This window comes from Camelus dromedarius, chromosome 7 (assembly GCF_036321535.1).
Source record: "Camelus dromedarius isolate mCamDro1 chromosome 7, mCamDro1.pat, whole genome shotgun sequence".
In the NCBI taxonomy this organism is placed as follows: Eukaryota; Metazoa; Chordata; class Mammalia; order Artiodactyla; family Camelidae; genus Camelus; species Camelus dromedarius.
The window spans coordinates 13,314,333-13,330,932 of NC_087442.1; the positions used below are offsets into that span (position 1 = coordinate 13,314,333).

The window sequence follows — 16,600 nt, forward strand, 5'->3', positions numbered from 1 at the left end:
TTAAAGACAAATGCTCTCTTGAAGCCATACTTTTCTGTTTTTAACCCTTTCTTCAGCAATCACTTCTCTTATGAAAACTCCTAAACCCATCTTAATCTCTTTTTAAGTTTAATTTCCAGACTACTCTCTCTAACACATCATTCTCCACAAAAATTAATCTGGCTTTAATTTATAAATCCGATTAGAAGTGAAAAGATTAGAGGCAGAAGCTCATAATAAAAAATAACCACAGAAAACTCTATCTGTGGTAGAGGCCTGAGTTAGAGGAGGAATGGAATAAATATAAGACATTGCCAACAAACAATGAATAGGATTAAGTGATGGAGTAGATATCAGAGATACAAGGGAGGAGAGAATCTAAAACAGCTATGGTTTTCAGCAGGCATAATGGGAGACTTGGTGCTAAAGAACGATGTAGAGGAATCAGAAGGAAAAGGTGTAGTTATTTTTATTATTGTCAGCTTTAGATGAGGAATCTGAAACTCAGCAATACTAAATAATTTGCTCAATGTCCCCAGGTGTCTCAGTTGAACACAGCTGCTTGGCACCCACTATACTGTGAGATCAATAGAATCAAACTTCAAACTTAATCTGAATCTCTCTCTCTCTCTTTGTTTTTTTTTTTTTTTTTTTTTTGGTTTTGTTAAGTAATGGCCATCATAATCCAGCCCTAAACCTAACCGCCCCTTTACTTTTTCACGAAGTGAAACTTTACTTTTCACTATACCCCAGTGCAAACTTTGTTCTAGTAAATTCAGTCTGCTCACAACATTTCACATATGTCTCCCTCACTCTAACTCTATATCCTTGTCTCAAATGAAGCCTCTAAATTCCAGCTCAAGTTTTACTTTCACCAGGATGTCCTTCACATTTATTCTAACCCAAAAGAATGTGCTCCTTTGTCTTTGCTGAAATGAACACTTGGATCTACGCTGCCTTACACTTCTTTCTAAACGTTAAGTATGCATTCCTGCCCTCCTAATAAGGATTTGCTTGAGGAGAGGATCTGATATCTTAAGCTCATTCTCTCTCCTCCACAGCAAGGAGTTCACCTGGAGTCGAGAAAGATTTGTTGAGACATCCCCTACATTCATCTTTCTAACTGCTGTGATGTATCGAAGTAGGGTAGGACTCAAGTCAGTCAAGACGGGAAACTATTATTCACCAGATTATGCCTGATGAGTTCTTTAGCAAATTCAAAGGAAGAAGAAGCGTTGTCCATCAAGCTTTTGAGTTCTGCCTGAAATTAAAAAAGGAAAGGCTTATGAAAATGACAAGTGTATCGTTCTTCCATCACATATAAAACATTACAACGACTTACAGTTCACAAAGAATTTGACATGCTATTTCATTTGTTCTGCAGGACTCTAAGAAATAGTCAATGTAACTATTATTATCCTCATTTAACAGATGAGAACATTGGGGCTTATAAATATTAAGTGATTGAACCTTATACTAAGCAGTAAGTTGAAACCTGAACCCAAGTCTGAAGACTACTAGAGTTAGTTTTTTTCTTTCAGGGTCAAATGTGCTAAAGGAGCTAAACTTTTAACAACTCAGGATGATTCTTTGATCTGACCATTCCACCTATTTCCTGAATTTTCATAGCATAGGGTTATCCTGCTCCTTTAACACCCCTTAGAACAAATGGTCAGCCATTACCACAGTGTCTTCACCGACAACCCTAGGCTCACTAAGCCCCTTCCCCAGCTTCCTGCTATTCCCATCTTGCCAATCTATAATTTTGAGTAATCCTCCTCACCTCCTTCTTTGACTTCCATCAGCGGGAAGCTAAGCTTTTCTGGATCAAATAATTAAATTCTTGATTGTTCTCACTAAGCACTACAAACTTGTTCTACCTGATGTCACATGGGAGTGCATGCCTGTTCAGCAATCCTCTTACTAAACTCTTCTCTTGTTCACAGAAGCAATTCCTACATCCTGGGTAACATTAGGCTAGATCAGCAGTTTTCAAGCTTTCTCATCTCAAGATCTCTTTTATAATCTTCATAAGTATTAAGGACCCAAAGAAATTTTGTTTTTGTGGGTTATAGCCATCAATAGTTATTGTATTAGAAATTAAAACAGAAATTTTAAGTATTCAATTAATCAAAAGTAATAGTAAGCCCATCACACATTAACACAAATAACACATTTTTCATTTAAAAAAACCCCTGTGTTTACCAAAACAAAAATTATATAAGAAGAGTGGTACTGTTTCACATTTTTGTGAGTCTCTTTACTGTCTGGTTTAACAGATGACAGCTAGATCGGCATATCTGTACCTGCAATGAATCTATTTTGAAATCACGTTGTCTCTGGAAAACTTCACTGCACACTTGAGCGAATGAAAGTGAAAAGACAAAACCTTTTAATATTATGATAGCTTTGATCTCAGGTAGGGCCTGCCAGGACTAACGGTGAGGCAAGTGAGATGCCCAGGGCACAGAATGTAAGCAGCACTCACTACACATGAAAAGATTATCAACATCGTTAGTCACCAGGGAAATATAAATCGATATTATGAGATGCCACTTCATATCCACTGGGATGGCTAGAATACAAAAATCAGAGAATAACAACCATTGACAAGGATGTAAAGAAACTGAAACTCATACATTGTTAGTGGGAATGTAAACTAGTACAGTTACTTCAGAAGACAATCTGGCGGTTCCTCAACTAAATATTGAGTTATCATATGACCCAGCAATTCCACTCCTAAGTATATACCCAAGAAAAATGAAAATATGTCCAAAAACATGTATACAAATGTATATAGCAGTATTATTCATAAGAAGAAGAAGGTGGAAACAACCCAAATATCCATCAGCTTGACAACTGGAAAAAGAAATGTAGTGTACCCATAAAAATAAATGAAGTTCTAAAACATGCTATAACATGATGAACCTTGTAAACATTATGCCAAGTAAATGAAGCCAGTCATAAAAGATCACATATTATATGCTTCCTTTTATATGAAATACATAAAATAGGCACGTTTATAGAGACAGAAAGTAGATTACAGTTGCTTGGGGCTGGGAGAAGGGGGGAATAAGGGTTGACAGCTAAAGGGCATGGAGTTTGTTTTTGAGATAACAAATGTTCTAAAATTGACTGTGGTAAAGATTGCACATAGCTGTGAATATGCAAAAAACCATCGAATTACATACTTTAAAAGGATGAACTGTATGGTATGTTAGTTATATCAATAAAGCTGTTAAAACATAAAACTATAAATAGAAGCTGTAGGTCATCTTAACTATGTTAGAGAGAAAATGACCTTTCTAAAAGCATGACAACATGATAGAAACCATGTAGGAAATATTCCTCATCAAACAAATGCTTTTATGTTCAAATTTTCTGTGTCCTATCTTTAAAATATATATTAGGATTTTTGCCTGTTCAATCTAATTTACCTTTGTCTTTTAATTGAGAAATTAAACTTTTTAATTATAATATAACCACAGATAATTTGGATTTGAAAAAGGCAAAACAATAAGGCTTTTGAAAGATAATGTCAGAGAATGTGATTTGGGCTAGGAAATCATTTCTTAAAATACAGAAGGCACTAAACATAAAGAAAAAGACAAATTTAACTGTTTTGGCCTACAAAATCTTTGATAATTGCTAATATTTACTGAGAATTCACTGTGTATATCAAGGACTTTATATACATCACAGAAACCTACAATAATTCAGTATCATTATTATTTTGCATATTTTGCAGATGATGCTTCAGGAGGTTAAGTAGTTCACCAAAAGCCACATGGCTAGTAAGCTAGCACTGGAATTCGGGTCTACCTGATTTCACAGCTCCTGCTCTTATTCACTACCTGGAGGCCTTCCCACTTTGAGGGGTAAGGTTTCTTTACCCTCTGAAACCAGTGTTCTCTTTTCCTTTCCCCAGCATCCCATATTCATGACTTCTGTTTCTTCATCATCTACTTGTCAAACCTCCACCATATCCTTTAGGGCAATTTCCAGTCCAAGTGATTACTCATTCGCTCTGTATCTCCCTGGCATCTAGCTTCAACACCCAATAATAATGATTCCCTAACCAAAGTAGGAAATGCCAGTTATGAAATCCAATGGTTTTTTTCTCAGTCTTCATCTATATTGACCTCTTTTGAATCTCCTCCTTTAAATGTGTTTCTCCCTTAACTTGTTGGTTATATTTTAAATTCTCACTCAACCATTACTTATTTGGCATCAACTTCATGTGTGCCTGGTCCTAGGATACAAATGTCAAAAAGACATTCTCAACCCTGAGTGAGCTTATCTAGATTAAAGATAATTAAAGCAGGTAAGTGAGGCTCTGTGACACATAGGATCTGACGCCATCTGGACCCTCAGGGCCCCAGTGCAGTCAGGGCCGAGGCTCTGTGCTACCCAACAGCTGTGAGTCTCAACAAGGTGACCAAGAATGTGAGCAAGTCCAGGCACAGCCATTGTAGCCAGTGCCTCATCAAGTAATCAAGTGCAGCGGGACGTGATCTGAGAGGCGTGCAGCTTCGCCCCTTACGAGTGACTTACCGCGGAGCTGCTCAAGGTCTCCAAGGACAAGCAGGCCCTCAAGTTCATCAAGAAAAGGGTGGGGACACACAACCACGCCAAAAAGGAGATAGAGGAGCTGACTAATGTCCTAGCAGCCATGAGGAAAGCAGCAGCCAAGAAGGACAGAGCCCCTCCCCTCTGGGTAAAATAGAACTTCTTCAGAAAAAAAAAAGATAATTAGACAACTACAAAATAATAAGCATGATTATATACATACATATATATACACACATATATGTATAAAATCGTACATAATAGCTATATTATTACCAACTATCTATTGGTAAGATATAATAACCATATTATTATAACCATATCATGGTCATATATAAATATAATCATGCTTATTATTCAGTAGCTATAGCATTAGGTGTACATATGAATTAAGAACAAAGAGGAATGTACATCTAAATTTGCAGTCAGTTTTAGTGGTTAAGTCTATGGGCTTTAGAGTCAGGGTTTGAGACCTGAATTTCTCACCTGTTAGTTGTATAAATTTGGGCAAGTTATTCAAAGTACTGTCAGATTAAGTGAATCACTACAGATTATTACTTTCATGCTTACTATAGAAGAGTAGAATGCTTTGGTGTTTGAGGAAAGAATGAACCATATAATATAGAGCTCATCACAAAAGTTACTAGAGGAATGCCTGCTTTTAAATGGTTTAATAAAATCATAAGTAAACACAAACTATATCCTATTGCTATCCCACCAAAAAGCTTCTCAGGTTATATCTGACATAGTCATCTACTGCAGGAGAAGATTATAAAATCAATATGTGAACTGCATGGACACAATTTCAAACGAAAAAACATGCCTTTGGGGGTGGAAAGTGCAGTCTGATGTCCTGACTTGGACAGCGCTAACAGCATATTGGTTTGCCGTGCCACCCATACCAGACTATGGAAAGAACACGTCAGACGAAATGCAAACATTTAATAGGTTGGACCTTATAACACAATTGGCAAAGTCCTCAAGAATGAGTCAAGGTAGAAAGGAAAGAATACATTTCTTTTCTTTGTTCTAACCAAAAGGTGAAAACCCTAATGAGATCAAATTACAAATCCAGTTTACTATTGAACTGCTGATGCTGGGAACTAGTCAATTAGGCAGACTCAAGGGACTCTAGTTGAAATAAATATTTCCAAGAATGTATTTTATATAATACATAAAGGGACTGCTCCATTGCTTACTAAGAAATTTAACTGACAGGCATTTCTTTATCGACATAAGCCATGAAAAGTGAATCTGGGCATGCGCTCTCCATCCCATCCTCTCCCCCGCCAACTGCTAAACACTGTTTCACTCAGCAGCTGAATCTCCTGTTATTGTGAAGCATGGTAACAGTGTTCCCTGCTATTACACAATACATTTTGCTTTGATAAAGTAGCTAATTTTCTGGTTTCAGTTTCTTTCCTTCCTCTGCCTACTCTAGGGTGGTATGATGCCACTTAAACTGCTTTTTGGGCAAGGTGAGATTTTAGAACTTTGACACAAGCAGACATTTTATATTTAAATTTTGGTGGCTTCTGATATCAACTGAAATAATAATCAAGGAAGTAATTTCCAAGCATGGCTCCCTCAGGGTTAACCTAAAACTATCTGTACATAAATTATATTATAGATACATATACCTGAATCTGTATATAGATAAAATATAGAACATGCTACCTATATATCTATTTATAGCTCTACTTATATCTATATCTATATGTATGTATATGTGTGTGTATAGTTAATAATGTATGGCCTCCTGTACCCTCTGAGTTTCCTATAAAAAGAGAGCCATAACAGAATTTATCCACAGAATTGTCAGGGAAACTAAATCATGGATACAAAGCACTTAGCACAGTACTTACAAGGTAACAAGTTTCTGAGTACTTATTAATGTCTGCCACTATAGCCTCTTGGGGTAACCTGAAAGGAGACACTGAAGTATGCCAAGCAGAGAAAGATATTCCAGGAAGTGAGAATGTTGTGCAAAGCTATGGTAGGAGAAGATGGGTGTATGAACAAACTCATTGGCTGGCCTAGAGAGAAAAACACTAGAGGCAGAGAAATTACTTACAGAACTAAAATAAGAGATGAGGAATGCCTGAACTAGAGCAGTGGCAAAGGAGAAGAGGGGACAGATAAAAGAGACATCTAGGACACAGGACTGATAGGAACTGGTGGATGATGAGACGGAAGATGAAGGAGAAGAGAATGATGGACATCCTAGGTTTCTGATTACATGTTGATGACTTTGAGCCACAAACATATTTTAGGGGAAAAAAGCAGAAGTGTTTGGTTTTGACATATTTAAGTTAATGTAAGGCATAGATCATCTACAGTATATTAGACACACATAGAACATTCAGAAGTCAACACTGTTTTTAGAATATCTGTTAAATATAAACATACAATTAGGTTCTTACAGAATCACACTGGCAATAACAAAGGGATATTAATCAAGAGTAACAGACAACAGAGGTTTCTGAATAATCTGTGAAGTGTGGGGTAACTCAAGTTGGAATGAAGTAAGTTAAAAACAAATTTCATCACTACCTCAGCTGCTTTGCCGTTGTAAAGGCGAAAGTGATTACAGGCCTTGAGATTGAGTGCGATGGTACTATCAGGGATTTGCTGAAGATAAACAGCCAGAACTTCTTGAGACACATCATAGTAATCCAACTTGTAGTAGCAAAGGGCCACGTAAACATTGAGGGCAAGGTATTCCCTATAAGATGAAAGAATTAAGGGTTAACAATTTAAGTCTACTTCATAGAAATGTTGTCAAACTACAGTCTTTCTTAATGACTCAAATGAACAGCAAGGCAAAAAGGACATTTCTTCTCTTAAAGAAAGAAGGCAATACAATCAGTGTAGTATTTTTCTTTTTGTATTATAGTATTTGGGTGTTTTGATACAAGCAGAGTGAAAGATGACAACTAGAGGAGAAAGGGAAAAGTTTAATTCCTCCCTGTTCATGTAAAAAAAAAAACTAGCATAATCTGTAATTAAGCATAAATGCAAATAAGCAGACACCATACAGAGGACGGACAGACAAGGCAAGGAGAGCTGATAACTGAGAATGGGAACGGGTAGGAGATTGAGAGGGTAAAGCAAAAGAAGGGACAAGGGAGTCGCTGAAATATTCCGGGGATGCAGGAGAGAGGCCCAGTGGGCAGAGATAAAGTGGAATATTCATTCTTCAGAATGGTTTGCTTCTAATTTTGTCAGCAAGTTACCTACAGTGTAACTACAACATGAAAATGATACGACTAGACCATGCATTTTCAATAGGTGTGATATCACCCCCAAAGGGGCAAACATTGGTTCTTACGGAGAAGTAGAAAATTGTGCTCATTTTATGTATAAAGCATAGATACATGTACAGTACATAAACAGATATACCGCACATCTACGGTAGTAAAATTTCATGGGAGGGCAATTAGTCGGGAGAAAAGTCTAAGATGGCTTCTTGGAAGGGCGATAAAGAAATAAAGGTGGAAAAACCCTGATCTAGACTATAAGGAGTTCTTAATCTCACCAGATTATTAGCTAAACAGATTTGAACACAAGGTGACACTAGCTCCAAAGGATACTGGGTCCTCAGCCAAACTAGGTACAGAAGAAACTAACAAAATGAGATTTCAAGGAGGCATAAAGGACACAGACCTGTTATCTAGAAGTATTCGCTTATAAATATCAATAGCTTCTTGGTAGTGAGATCGCATATAGTGGATTGAAGCCAAACTGAGTTGATCTTCTGTGACATCCTGAAGATTCTGATGAAAGTTCATCAACTTCTTCTCATCTTTAAACTAAAATTGTAAGAGAGGAAAAAAAATTATAAGAAAGAAAAAGAAAAAAAGATGAAAAATTGTAAGAGAGAAAAAGTGTGAAGATTCCCATCAGAGAACTCAACACAGAGATGCTAGCTCCTCCTTCTCCTCCAGCCATGTGTCTCTGTGTTCTCCCTCTTCCCCTTCTGCTCCCTGTCTGCTTTCTCCCTCCTTCAGAGAAAGAATGAAAACAGCCTTATGAATGAAAATAGCTGAGCCTTAGCAACGGAAAGCCTGCAAGCTACCCCTAATATTAATTACTTGACCCCCATCTTCCTCTTACCTTCTTTTTCTTTTCTATGTCTTTGTATTTTCTCCCTTTCCTTGTTTTGCATGTCCCTTTATTTTTTTTTACATGCTGTTTATAAGAGAGAAATTTAAAATAGAAGGACAGAGAAAGGTAGAAAGTAAAAGGCTATAAAAAGATGTAATAGGCAAACACTAACCAAAAGAGAGCTGGCATAACTACACAAATATGACAAACTAGTCTTTACATGAAGAGAGATTTTTAGAGATAAAGAGATATTTCATAAAGCTAAACATTTTAATTCACTAAATGGACATAACAATTCTAAACGTGTATGCAAATGTGTATGCAAAAACTGAGAGTCTACAAAAACTGAAAGAACTAAACAGAGAGAGAGAATTATAATGTGAAAATTTTAAATGCACCAAAAATAATTATTTTCAAATATTGCTTGTGGATGATTAGATAAACTTTCTGCAAAATAATTCAGAAATATTAATTCAAAGTTTTAAGTTTTTATTGTTCATACTCAAAACTCAGTAAGTCTATTTCTAGGATGTTAGAATTACATTTTTATTTTATTTATTTATTTATTTAATTTTTTTTTGAGGTACAGTCAGTTTACAATGCTGTGTCAATTTCTGGCGTACAGCACAATGCTTCAGTCATACATGAATTCATACATATATTCATTTTCATATTCTTTTTCACCATAAGCTACTACAAGATATTGAATACACTTCCCTATGCTATATAGTATAAACTTGTTTATCTATTTTATATATACCAGTCAGTATCTGCAAATCTCAAACTCCCAGTTTATTCTTTCCCACCCTCCTCCCCACTGGCAACCACAAGTCTGTATAGAATTACATTTTTATGATTGAAATTAAAAAACAACCTAGAAGTCAAACAACTAGGAAACGCTGAATAAGTTATGGCACATGCACGTGATGCACTGCTATAAAAATTTATAATTTTGAAGACTAGTGACTCAGAGATATGCTCATATAATAAAGATAAGTTAAAAAAAGCAGAATACAAAAATACATTCTCAGCATGAATCCCATTCTGGAAAACAAACAAAAATATAAATATGCAAAACCCCCACAATTATCCCAATAGGCGATATACCCAAAGGTTAAAACGTAGTTAGCTTTAAATATAGTAGATCTTATATTCTCTAATTTTTTTGGCTTATTTATATCTTGTTTAATAGAATTAATGTATAATTTTATAATATGAAGTATTATTTTAAAAATCATTTTATGATGCTTATCAAAAGTATTGCTATAAAGCAATTCTGAAAAGTGTGTATTTATTTCCAGGAGTCAGGACTAGGTGTCTTTGGGTCTGTTTCCTAAGTGACAATAGGACTGTGGAAACAAACTAATCTTAAATGACTACTGCTTAAGAAGAACTGAAACCTAACATCTATGAATAAATGAAGAGGGTAAAAAACACTGATGGGGGAGAAAATCCTATAAAATTAACACCTATATCCTACTTGTTCTAGAAATATCATTAACAAGTATTTCTACTTGTTGGTAACAAGAAGAAAGAAAAAGAAAAACATTTTAAAAACAAAAAGTATAAAGTCAATTATACTTCAGTTTAAAAAAAGAAATACTTAAAAGTTTTACTTAAAAAAATAAACACAGGAAGTGTGAAATGAGAACATAAATACCTTGTGAGCCAAGTGGAAGAGGAGGCGGTTTTGAAGTCGGCTTTTTGGAGCTGAGAAAAAAAAAATCCAAGTTGCTTATTTAAGGACTCAATTATCTATGGCACTTAGTCCCTTGCAGGAATGGCATGAGACTCAGATAAATCTTCCCAAATCCTTACCCATCCTGACATGTCTCTGCAATAATACATATTATTTCAGCTAGTCCTACTGCAGGAGCAGCAACATCTCTAAGGTTCTGCTCTTGCCCACCACTTGTTCTTCCTGATTCCATCATGGTAAAGCTCAGCGCTCCTCAAGTTCGAGAAGCAGCCCACCTCTGTGGCGTTCACACGCTGGACCTGGAAGTAAACAGCACAGTCGCCTCATCCACGTGGGAATCTACTCTCATTCAGCTGTTCTCCCAGTGTTCTTTGTCAATTCCTTCTGAAATCTCCTTTTCACAATTCTGTTGCCATATTTTCCTAAATATTATCCCAGTCCCTATTTCACAGATCTTCTGGCATGATAATCTGCCACCTGAAACAGGTGGCCAAGCAAAAAGGTTAACACCATTCAAGTTCCAGATCCCCTCTGTACTCTTGCAAAATTGTCCTAATTCTGGACACTTGATCCTGTATCTCTTAACATCAAAAAGTCATACTTTGATGTATAAAAAAGGGAAAAAAAACCTGGAAACAGAGATGGCTACCTTGATCGCCTTACAAATGTCTAACACTGTTCTAGGCACAGATAAAGCTAGAAACATGAGATAAAGTAAATAACTCAAAGGTCTTTATAACTATGTTAGGAAAAACTGCATTAGTAAATTGAAACAATGTGGGTACAAATCAAGAGACTTCAATGTCCACATTTTCCATGAATTTGAACTGAAATTCTTTCTAAATATGCATATACCAGTTAATTCTCTAAGAATTTTACCCTGGAATACATTCTTCCCTAACAAATCTAACAAAAATTCCTTTGCCACTTTCTCAACATTTCTTTGAATTTAATAAAAAATTTTTCAAAAATTTTTTTTTGCAGGAGGAGGTAATCAGGTTTATTTATTTGGTCTTTCAACGGAAGTACTGGGGATTGAACCCAGGACCTCGTGCATACTAGGCATGCGCTCTACCACTTGAGCTATGCCCTTCCCCCTCATTCTCTAATTATCCTTAATCTTTCCTCCCACATTTTTCTTTTGCCCTACTCTTATTTGCAAATTTGAATCCAGTTCTCCTAAGATGACTGTCATGGCAAGTAAAGCAAAAGGGAAGAAATCTGTTCTTCAAGTTGGAATTAGTTGGCTTCTCACTCAGAAGCAGGAAAGGAAGCTATAAAATCCACATTCATGAGAGCTTTAACAACTAAACCCAACTCCTACCAACAGCATGAACTTCCTATCACGGTGGGGCCTAAGAAAGACACTGCGACCTTTTCCTTCTCTCATCCTTCTGCTTTTTGGTTGCAGCTCCTTCTGCTTTTTAGGGAGGTGGAGTGGGGAGGGTAAGCAGCACAGAGATTAACACTCTCTTCAAACATAAAGTTGCTAGGATCCAATACTCTTTGAAGAGTAGAGCTTTTTTTTTTTTTTTTTTTTAAGCTTTCTAATGTCACTTGGTTTCTACTTAATAGAAACAAGAATTAAATATTTAAGTCTTAAAATCTCCAAACTGACTCTTATTCTTAGTGATAAATATCAGATATTAAAAGGGCCCATTTTACCTTTAAATCCAGCTGCTTCAGCTTGCTTATACATTCCAAGAAAAAAGTAGGTACAGGCTAGATTCACCCAGACTTCAGGATTGCAATTTTCCTCTTTTGTTGCATTTTCATATTCCTGAAATATACATCAAGCAGTGATCTCATTTTGGCAGTAAAAGAGTCAATGGGCCATTCCTTTATGTATAGTGAAATGGGAGTTCTTACTGCGACTGGGCAACTTCACATTTAGGGAATTCTATATGCTCCTCAACTATTCTATACCTGCAATATTAAATATGGGAGCTAAGGCTCAATCCTGCCTAGGCAGGGCTGTTGTCCAGGTAACCTTACACTTGTTTTTTCCCCCTTTTAATATTGATAAGGGCTAACAACTGAAGAAATGAAAAGTAACTAAGATATTTTCTTTTTGCTAACTTAAAGACACATACAAAAGATATCTTATTTAAAATGCATAGGTTCAATTAACTTAAAATCTGATAACCTTAATACCCTACAAATTTCATTTCATTCTGATTGATTTCTGGCTTTGTTTACTTGGCTTTACATTTTAAAATTCTGTGGGGTTTTGTTGTTGTTTTGTTTTGTTTTTATTTTTTGTTCCTGCTAAGGACACTTTCTAAGGTTCACTTTGACAACTATATTTTCCAAACACTCTTTTACTATTTATCAGTCTTCACCAGATGCCTTTTTCCTTTCACACTCCATTTGGGCTACTCTCTTTTCTCCTGCATCTTTCACAAATACTACCAGCTTCTATTCTGCCCTTTTCACATTTTCACTTTTCCTTCACCAGTTTTGCTGCTTTTGTTCGTATCATTTCCTCATTACTTAATCTTGGATACTTTCATTTTAGTATTGCAGATTCTTTAAATATCTTTAGATTACATTTTGAGAGTAAGAATATATGGGAAATATTTAAACAATTTCATTTATGAATTAAAAACTGCTTGACATAAGGCATCTATAATTTTATGTAGATCCATAATTTCACAGATTGTTTATTATATTGTTGGATTTCCAATGACCATGACAAACAACCCTCCAAACTACACTTAAAAAACATAAAGAGAATAGAATCTTTCCTATGTCTAAAGTTAACCAAGTAAAATAACAATGAACTTTTTTTGAGAAAAGAATCATGAAATTTTTATCAAAAGGGCTTATTTTTCTTCTCCTGAAGATTTCCTTAAGAAAGTACTAATGTTAATATATTGAATAATCTCATTAGTATATATCTAAAAGCAAGAAGTAAACAGACACACAAACATATACTTGAACATATATAGAAGATTTCTGAAACAATACATCAAAAATGAGCCAATGGTTACTTACATTAACTTAAGAAATAGAATTGAGGAAGGCAGACAGGGTTGCTTTTTTCCCTTCTTACTTTGTTTCCTTCTATATTGTTTGAATTTTACCATGAGCATGTATTACTATAATACAAAGCTTAATGACATTTCAAAACCCTCCTTCCACAAAAAAAAAAAATTTTAACTAACCTCCAAAGCTCTCTTGTAGTCACCCAGGTGAAAAGCACAGTATCCAATCCACAAATTAGTATCCTCTTCTTGTTCCCCAACATGACGTTTGAACTTCATGTTAAAATTTCATGAAAAAAAAATCATTAATACTTCGAATCGCAAACCCTCTGTTTAAAAAAACTGCTATGTTAAGTTTTTTTAAACATTTTTTATTGAGTTATAGTCATACTATGTTATTAATGAATGATAGGAAATCACAAGTTATGAAAACAAGACAATCCCAGTTTAATTAAACCTATACCTACAGAACTCTGCACAATTACCTTCTAATAGTCACTGGAATTTACATTTTCAAATATTTCACATTTGTTTTCCTGTATTTATTGACACCTTACTCCAGAAAGTATTGAAGGGTTTTCCTCCTAACAATTCTGGGTGATATATAAGGAACACAAGACTTATGTGAAATATTTAATGCCAAATTACTGTAGTTTAAAGAAATTAAGCAATGAACTCAAGACCACACAAAGCCAGTCAGTGTGGTGGCAGGGACCACCAGAGCCCACTGACTCCAAAGGCCATGTTCTCTCCCATGCTCCACTGCATTCAGTGTCACACTTCCAACCTGTCCCATTAACACACACATATAAATTTTTCATAGGTTATAATCTTTCACTGATGACAAGCCATTAAATCATTCTATTCCCTTGAACAGGCTTACCAGGGTCTACATGAATTAAGGATGTTTAGAAGGATGGCCTAATCATTTCTGTCCATTGTGAAAAAACACTCATAAATTCATCAGCCAACAAAAGAAAAGTCCTGTTTTGGAGGAAAGGACAGAGCCCTTGAAGGAGGAGTTTGAACTACCATGGTAAGGTGAGAATTCTTATCACTCCATATGGTGATAAGTAAAAACCTTGGGTGAAAAATTAAAAATTAAACAGAACATTGCTACAAAACTTCAGACGCCCTTAACATTACAAGATGAACACATCTGTTGATAGTTTGTCTGGAAGAAGAGGTTAATCCTGTAGCTAAGTTCATAGCACTAGAAATTCTCCTCTCAGCAAATACTGTGAATTTGAGTACAGTGCCTTAAGTGTGAAGAGACTCCTATTTCAGGTCTCCCTGAATTTGCCCTAGGAACCCCCTCGAGCCACAGAAGAGTTCATGAGTCTTCCTCATCCCAAACTATGGCAGTTCCCATTCCCACTCATCATGGCATTCTGGCTACCTAAGGATGTAAACATAGAACAGAGCCTCCCTGACAACTTAAAGGCAGCATTGGATTACACAGTAAGGAAAATGTGGTCACTGCCTCAAAGAAAAGAGAGAAGAGAAAAAGAGATGGACAAAAATTAGACATGTATCTACCACTCAGTCCACTGATTTACAGAGCTAGAAAGTTCTTCAAAGTCAACTTGCCCACTTTAAAGATGAGAAAGCTGACATCAAAAAAATTAAACAATGTGCTCAATACCAAAGCACTAGTGAGAAGCAGGACTATATATGAAAGACTGAGAAAGATACAGAAAACTAGTTAAAACAGTTACTGTTGATAGAGTAACATGCCTGGAGTAGTGCATTAGAGAAATGACAGTGGCACAACACGGCCAGGCTGTGCTGTCAAAACTCTTCATTGCTTCATTCTTTGGTGCATCCCTTCATTTTCCTATGACATGTGCTTCCCACAAAGCAGTTTCTCCAAGTGCAGTATTCTTGGATCATCTGTGTTAGAAGCACTTAGGCCACTTGCCAAAAAATACAGATTCCTGAGCACCACTGTAGACCAATTCTGTAAAGAATCAGAATTCCCTAGGGTAGGAGTCCAGGAATGTACATTTTAATAAGTACCCTAAGTGATACTGCTACATATTAAAAATTGAGAACTACTGCCATATTTGAAATATCTTTTGAAGATATGATATTTTAGACAATAAGCATGAAACATGGTAGAATTATTTAATCTGATCAAAATCTTATAGCATATAATAGGAATAAATCATAAATAAGTCAGAGAATGAAATAAACAATATGTGAACTGACACTGTATTAAATGTCCCTTTATATTTTTAGGTTGGATTCACCATCAGTGGGACTAGACATCATTAAAAGTGCTTCACAAGAAAGAAGCCTGTCTTTTTAGTTCATTTTTAATCAGGTTTATACTTAACTTGGAATCTGGAACCTGTGCCTGACTAGATTTATAGAAAGCCCCAGAATGCAACCACCTGTTCCAACAGCATAGCAACCAGCATTCATCCAAGCATTCATCTTATATCCTTGTTATTCACCTCCTAAGAAGCAACCTTCTTTGGACATTACCTCCAACAGGGTAATAGCTCCAGTGAAATCTCTTTGTGAAAGTAGCTCCTCTAGTTTTGGAATCTTCCTACCTTTCTTCTTTCTTTTGTCAGTATGTGGTAGGTCCCCGCCTACAGCAGGTTTGGCCCTTGAAAGCATCTGTGAAAGAAATAACAAAGGCAGCTGTAGGATCCAATTCCGATGGTCAATTTTAAACTTAGAGTGACGGCTCCTGGATTTATGAGTCAAATCCTTAACAACGAACCCCAGATAAGCCTATTCAAACTCTTTCTGTAACACCTATTTTACTAAAAGTACCATCACCCTGTGCTTGAGCTGAACTCCTACTCTCTACTTCTTTATCTCCTCCAATTAGAGTGAGATAAGAGATGTTTTCGCGCAGCTTCTGTCATCTCAGTCTTCCCTTGGTCTGCTTTCCACCCCACGCGCAGCTCAGGAGTGAGGAAATGGAGAAGCAGGAGGGAAAAAAGCAACGAGACATTTACAGTCGCATCCCGGTCCCCCAAGGGAACATCCGGAGGGCACGGAGATCATCCTCTGCTGACACTCCTCGACTTAACCCAGAAGTGTGCTGGGAACCTCTAATCTCCAGTTCCAGGACCTCCTCAAACTTCTTCCTCACTATTCAAAGCCACTAACCATCTTGGCGTCGGTCCTGTGGGTCCCCTCCGCAGACAGACAGCAGAAGGCCAGGCCTCAGCGCGCCAGGGCATCCACAAAGCTCGCTCGGTCTCCACGGCAACCCCGCCGGGGGACTGGTCCCTCCGGG

At 36.4% G+C, this 16,600-nt stretch overlaps 1 protein-coding gene and 1 pseudogene across 1 annotated transcript in view; one reads left to right on the forward strand and one right to left on the reverse strand.

Moving 5' to 3' along the window:
- Positions 1-16,588, reverse strand: part of IFT56 (intraflagellar transport 56) — a 33,349-nt gene extending 16,761 nt beyond the window's left edge. Inside the window, exons 1-8 of the mRNA XM_010983179.3 lie at positions 16,471-16,588; positions 15,832-15,969; positions 13,522-13,614; positions 12,020-12,134; positions 10,316-10,365; positions 8,215-8,360; positions 7,102-7,273; positions 1,166-1,240 (exon numbers count right to left, since the gene is read on the reverse strand). Of these exons, the coding sequence (XP_010981481.1) occupies positions 1,166-1,240; positions 7,102-7,273; positions 8,215-8,360; positions 10,316-10,365; positions 12,020-12,134; positions 13,522-13,614; positions 15,832-15,969; positions 16,471-16,473 (792 nt within the window). The 5' untranslated portion in view covers positions 16,474-16,588. The remainder of the gene's footprint in view (positions 1-1,165; positions 1,241-7,101; positions 7,274-8,214; positions 8,361-10,315; positions 10,366-12,019; positions 12,135-13,521; positions 13,615-15,831; positions 15,970-16,470) is intronic.
- Positions 3,075-4,824, forward strand: LOC105091654 (large ribosomal subunit protein eL36-like; annotated as a pseudogene).
- Positions 16,589-16,600: the final 12 nt, after the last annotated feature.